Consider the following 7024-nt stretch of genomic DNA (forward strand, 5'->3'; position numbering starts at 1 on the left):
TAGCTGCTGGCCATCACTTCTCCTGGAGCTCTGAATACAATAAAATGCTAAAATCACTGCATTGCATGCTGTCATGACAGTACTAAATTAACAAGAACAGACAATGAACACTCAAAAAACACAGGAATTTATTTGTGCTCTGATGCCAAGTAAACTCTTATCACACATTCTACAGCTGCTAGATAGCAATAATGCAAATACAGACAAATCTCACTTTACGAAACCAGCGATCTAACAAAATATTTGCTTGATTTCACTGCGACATGGTAGAGAGAAAAAATTGGACAAGAACATGGTTACTGTAAGCCTTTTTGTCGCACATTTTTTGTCTTAGCGTGCAGTGGTGTTCAAGAGATTTTCTAAAAGGTGCATTTGCCGACCAAATAATTAAAGTGATAAGAAGCCTGCACAAACCCAATGTGCAATTTCCAGCAATGGCTTGCACTGAGCACACCACATTTATCAAAAAGTTCTTGGGGAGTTTTATCACACTGTGGGTGATTTACTTGCACTTGGCTTCTTGCACTTGGCAAATGGCTTCTCACCTGTGTGGGTGCGCATGTGGCTTTTCACTTCGGTCTTTCGCGAGAAGCTGTGAAGGCATGAAGGGCACTGAAATGGCTTCTCGCCTGTGTGCGTGCGCAGGTGGACTTTCAGGTTGGACTTTTGTGAGAAGCTCCGAGGGCATGAAGGGCATTGAAATGGCTTCTCGCCTGTGTGGGTGCGCATGTGGCTTTTCACGTCGGTCTTTCGCGAGAAGCTGTGAAGGCATGAATGGCACTGAAATGGCTTCTCGCCTGTGTGCGTGCGCAGGTGGACTTTCAGGTTGGACTTTTGTGAGAAGCTCCGAGGGCATGAAGTGCACTGAAATGCCTGCTCACCAGTGTGGGTGCGTATGTGGCTTTTCACTGCGCTCCTTTGATAGAAGCTCTGAGGGCATGAAGGGCACTGAAATGGCTTCTCACCAGTGTGTCTGCGCAAGTGGTTTTTCAAGCTGCACTTATAGGAGAAGCTTTGAGGGCATAAATGGCATTGAAATGGTTTCTTGCCTGTGTGGGTGTGCAGGTGGGTTTTCATGCTGGACTTATATGAGAACCTTTGAGGGCATGAAGGGCACTGAAATAGCTGCTCACCTGTGTGGGTGCGTATGTGGCTTTTCACTGCGCTCCTTTGAGAGAAGCTCCGAGGGCATGAAGGGCACTGAAATGGCTTCTCACCAGTGTGTGTGCGCAAGTGGTTTTTCAAGCTGTACTTATAGGAGAAGCTTTGAGGGCATAAATGGCATTGAAATGGTTTCTTGCCTGTGTGGGTGTGCAGGTGGGTTTTCATGCTGGACGTATACGAGAAACTTTTAGGGCATAAAGTGCATTGAAATGGCTTCTCGCCCGTGTGGGTGCGCATGTGGGTTTTCAGGTTGTGTCTTCTTATGAAGCTCTTACAGCACAAATCACACTTAAACAGATGCTCGCCAGTAGAGACCCGCCCATGTGCTTCCAGACGAAACAGTTTACCAGCCTCATAGTCACAGAAATGGTCTTGTTGGAGGCGTCCCTGCTGTGAATTTTCACTGTTGGCTGTTGATGGAGGAATAGAAGGCCCGGATGCTGTATAAATGACACGAAAGTAGTATTACGACATGCAAAAGAGAGAACACAGATACCAAAGCTAATGATGAGCTGTCTTTTTTTTCATTTGGGAGGTCTTGAGGGTGCTTTAGGAGTGGTGGAACAAATGAAACCTAGTGGTCCTTTTTTATATACACAATATTTGTGTATCTGAATGCTTCAGGACTGTTTATGAAGTACACACATATAAATTATTTTTGAGAAAGGTAAAGAAGTATTAAGTGAGAGAAGCTGGAGTGTTTGAAGACATTCACAGATTTCTATGATCCTTAGAGGACAGCATCAAAAAGTTCCAACCCAGCTTGCTCTCCTATCTCCAACAAGCACTCAAGGTTTAAAGGCCATATTTGGCATTTGCAAAACTTATGATTCAACAACACGCCTTTTTTATAAGACTTCATTAATGGGTTTCTTCTTGATCACATGTGTAACTTTGCTAACATCTTTGTAAGTTGAGATTGTAAAGAGCCAGCTAGCACATGCTTTATTTTTCTGTGTATAATCCGCCAGCGCGCAAAACCCAGAGCTCCTTTCAGTGTCACCCAGGAAAATATACGCAATACCTCTGGGAGATTAAAAAATTATGCAAAGCCACTCAAGACCGCTTATCTGTGGGAATACGAAAGCATTACAGTCCCCTTGGCGAATTTTTTTCCATGCGTTCCTTGTCTGCGCAAGCTCTTGTGCTCTAACTGCGCCTCAGTAAGGTCACATCAAAATGCACCAAGTGTTTCAATGCTTCCTCGCGAGGAATTCATAACTCGAAGGACTGCTCAGCACCATTAAATTTGAGATTATAGCTTATTTTATACACTCATGACATTACGCCACCTCCTGCCCACTGACTGCACGGTCCAGTGATGCATGCATTGGCCACAGCTTTCATACAACATGACATGCGCAATGATAAACGCACTAAGCACACTTCTAGCCAGCCAACCAGAACCGTGGGGCCACCAAGCTGTAAGGGAAGCGTGCTCGCGCCAATATTCGTAAGCCCAGGGGGTGGGGAGGGGGGAGGCATTCTGCTACTGTGGCTCCTGCGTATCACACGGCTAGTGTGGCAACACGCACCCTATTTTGAAGGCAATCTGTGGTGGGGACAGAGACAAGTGCTGACTGCTGATAGCTTCGTGTACACTGCATAGTTTCCGTTGAAGCGAGGCAGCATGAAAGTCAATTAGTCCACAGCTGCTAGTGCGTTTCCTCACTCCAGCGTTTCAGTGAGTGTGCGTGGTGACCGAGTGAGAGGTGTTCCTGTTTGCTTGCCCGCGTCACACCTTCTTAAGTTAGTAAGCTAATGATTAAAATTTTATACAACTGATAAAACTACTATTCTTCATATAACTGCCTCCTAATTTGCTATTGCAATCGATGTGTTGCCTTTCGGGCAAACCTGCTATGTTTTTTAAAGCATTTTTACTTAATAAACCAGCGCGATTCCAAAGAACCTAATGTTCAACTTCTGTTAGACCGTAATAGTATTCCAATATGTTTTTATTCCAGATCCGCCATTAGCCTTCGTGATAGGTCACAATGGCTCAGGCTCCGCCCATATGAGCATTAACAGAGATTGGAATAGTTTTACGCTATACCAGCCTTGGCGAAAGAGATGCCCACCCTCTGGACTCTCTGCAGCATGCGCCTCCCTAATATCTAGTTGGTTTGCAATACCCTCAGCCTACTTCTCGTTCTTCTGCACTTCGGCTATAGGACGCACTGCGCAGTTCAGTGCGCTCAACTGTATTCCAATGCACACTGAATACAATCACTTTGGCCATTCTGACAGCTTGCCGGAATCACTGAAAAGTTGTATTAGAAGCACGAAAATTGCGAGAAACTGTGCAGGGAGCGGAGTCGCATGGGGTGAGGAATGTGAACAGCTGTACTTTTTTACGGAGAACGAATTTCGGTGTTTGGCACAGTTTGGCGCAGGAATTTAGGTTTGTATCAAAATAGCGCAAGTGGAGTCCCATCCCTGCACACTTGATCCCAAGGTAAGAATATGATTCGTCTGAATTCATTTTGCGTCGCACCTCGTGTTAATTTGTTTGAAGTTTACCACATTTTGTTCTTTCAGTCCTTCTAAAAGCACTTCCTCTGTGAGCTTCATCATGTTATCGTCTGAGATTACTCCTCGGATGGTGTTGATGGTATGCTGACGGGTGACCGTAACTCGGACTTGTCCAAAACAAAATAGATTACGTAGCTTTTCATACTGAAACAGGGTGTGAGACCGGGCTAGTTGGTATTCCACGCTGAAGTGACAAGCGGAAAAGTGGACACCGAACACTAAAAAGGCGACAAGGACAAGTGTTTTCATACTGCTATCGTGGAGCTCCAAAAGGAAGTTGCTGCTGGCCAACTTCGTAGCCTTGTAGCCTCTGCCTATAGCCTTGGTCATACATTTACAAATGAGAAACAGTGAGATCACCCTCACGGTCTTATCTGGTTCATCACAGTGTACTACATGGTAGCGCGGGAAATTCTCTCTTTGTCGGCCAAGGAACTTGGAAAACTTTTGTGCACCCCAGTATTTGGGGGTGACCTGGGAGTAGGGGGAAAGAACTTTCAGAATGCAGCTAAGCATGTGCTGCATTCTTCTGTGTTCCAAGGGTGGGTCATTACTCTCAAGAGTACAAACTGGAAATAGGCGATATCCTATAGGCACCTGTTGGTAGGTGTAGCTCTTGATCATGAACTGGATCTGATCGCCGGAGGTATGAGTGTCTGGCTGAGCTGTAAATTACGCAACCACAGTCTATTTTACTGCGTGCTAAAGAGCGACAGATTCATAGAAGACATTAGCAGTCAAAGCCCCCATGCTTCTGCGAAAGGACATTGAGAACCAGTCCATTTTACTGTGCACTAAGGAACGATAGATACAGGGTGTTTCAGCGAACACATTAAAAAAATCCTAAAGGTAAGTTTTTCAAGAAAAATAGGAATGCTCTTAAGGAGCAAGCTTTCAAGTTCGGCGGACAGTAAATTATGAGAAACATGCAATTATATACAGTGGACTCTCGTTAAACGGAACCTCAAGGGACCGGGAAAATATGTTCCGTTTATCAGGAGTTTCGTTTACCGAGAGAAGGTTCAGGATTTCGCAATCCGTTCCAGACTGCTTGGTCCCGACGAGGCAGGCGTGCGCGCAATTGGCAGTCTCCCCTGAAGCGGATCTCGGTTGCAAAATCTAGGTATTAAAGAGGACGGTACGCTATGGGCACAAACTTTATTGCACAAAAGCGGTAAGCAATGAACTTTTTTTCAGAGCACTAATAAAATTTAAAAAAAATCTCAATAGTCCACTTATTCCGCGGAAATCAGTTGGAACTGCGATTTATTGGCTTGTGAAAAAGGACTTTATGTTTGCTTGTTTGAGCTCTCGCAACCGTTTTCTTTGAATGGCACCACTCATGCTAGACAGGCTTCTCAAAAACAGCTCAGAACCTTCTTCTCGTTGGAAGAAACTCTTCAGCATTTGGACTGCCGATTCCGCCTGCGCAGGTGTCACCACAGGATCAGAGTCGGCCGTCTCGTGTTCGACTTCTTCATCCTCGACTTCGCTTTCATCGGGGGGACATATTCAGCTACAATGCTCTCCACGGTGTTTTCCGGACATGTTGCCACATCACTGTCAATTTGAACATATACTCATCAAATTGAATGCCCATCGCAGCACAATTCTCCAGTAGCAGCTCTTCGGCTGCATCTTGGACATCAAGCTCACCCGGTGTGCAGTGTTCTTCTGTAGCTGAGGCAAACCATGCATGTCTGAAGCAGCTGGATATGGTCGTTGCACTCACCTGCCGCCAAGCATCATCAAGGAGGTAAATGGCACGCAGTACATCGACCCTGTAGTCGTTCCCTTTGTCCATGCATAACAGCATCCTCTGGAGAAGGTTTTTGCGGAAGCGCGACTTGAGTGCTTGGATCACACCTTGATCCATAGGCTGCAGCAGCGCTGTGGTGTTTGCTGGCAGAAATTCCAATTGTATGGACTTCAGACGCGGCACAGTTCCATGTGCAGGGCAGTTATCGACGAGGAATAAAACTTTTCTCTTCTCTTGCGAGAACCGCGCATCCTCTGGGGTTCTGCGTGAATGTCAAGTTGCGGTTTCGAGTCTATTTTCGGTTCCGTTTATACGGTGGTCTGAAAATTTAGGTTCCGATTAACGGGATTTTTTTTACATTGCCCTAATACAAAACCAACCAACTGCGAGGCGCTTGTTACGTTTAAGCGTTGATTCCGTTTAACCGATTTCCGTTCATCGAGATTCTACTGTAGTTAATTACCTAAAATTAAATAACGATATCTTTAATTAGCGACTTTCTGCAGTTATTGCCAATGGCAAGTTTGTAGCCACGGGGACGAGGGTGCCGTATTAGCTTTTAAAGCAAAGAAAAAGTCGCTCCCTAAAGCCCTGCAGCGTGCGAAAATCAAGTATTTTTTCCCGCATGAAACCGAAACGCGGCGAACATTGTGTGCCGGAAATATAGTGCAAATGCAACATCTGCTGATGACGTGTTACGGTGACTGCAGTGCCCAATTCGAAATGTCTGTGGTGATTTCCAAGGCTAGGGAGCCTCAACGCTCGGCTTAGACCATGGCTGTCATTTTCTTTTGTTGGTATGTGCAAGAAAGAGGCTAGCTATCGCCCACTGCACGATCACATGTTCTAAGAGTTCTGGTAGGAATTACTAGGAGGTTTGCTCTTTCTTTGTCTCGACCACATCTGACGTGGCTACCTGACAAGCTAAATGTGAGGAATGACTAACTGTTCATTTACTCGTTAGGTTCATTTGCTGTTTGTTTATAATTGCTGCGTGTTAGGAAGCGCATGAGACAAAGGAAAGGTTCGTTTGCGGAGCAAGGAGGACTTCCGCGGCAGTGGCTGCATGCTGTTAGTTCTTGTGGCTTGTAGCGCCAGTTTTACAAACGCGTTTGAGTTTCCCTTTAAAGTGCTAGTTTTCGAGGTGCGCATGCAACACAGCCATTACATTACCACTGGTTTGACCTCGTCCATTTGAGGATGCAGGCTTCAACGCCGCAGTGTTAATATTGATACGGAACACTATTTGCAATCACGAAGAGGCGAGCAGTGTGAAGACTACGACGACGATTAGAGGCTAGCGCAGGCTGTTGCCTCTGGGCCAACTGCGGCGTATTTGCTTGTAAATATACTTGTATATAGCTTCTCATCTGCATCTTCCTACGTAACATATCTGGTGGAGGTGGACGTTCCCTGTACCTCGTCACGGAGCTTCACAGTGGACGGTACGTCGAACCTTCCTTCATGGCTCCCGGCGACGACAACTCGACTCTGCCGGCTCCGACACCTGCTGCCGCTTCGACGACCTACATCACTCTCCCCGCTCCCCGTGATCCTGGCGTATTC

At 45.9% G+C, this 7024-nt stretch overlaps 1 protein-coding gene across 1 annotated transcript; it reads right to left on the reverse strand.

The window, feature by feature from the left end:
* Positions 1-486: 486 nt before the first annotated feature.
* On the reverse strand, positions 487-1155 carry LOC135905010 (zinc finger protein 782-like). The gene has a single exon (XM_065436011.2). It carries the CDS (start codon positions 1075-1077, stop codon positions 487-489), a length of 591 nt encoding a protein of 196 aa, XP_065292083.2. The 5' UTR covers positions 1078-1155.
* Between the last annotated feature and the right edge of the window lie 5869 nt (positions 1156-7024).

Source organism: Dermacentor albipictus, chromosome 6, assembly GCF_038994185.2.
Source record: "Dermacentor albipictus isolate Rhodes 1998 colony chromosome 6, USDA_Dalb.pri_finalv2, whole genome shotgun sequence".
Taxonomy (NCBI): Eukaryota; Metazoa; Arthropoda; class Arachnida; order Ixodida; family Ixodidae; genus Dermacentor; species Dermacentor albipictus.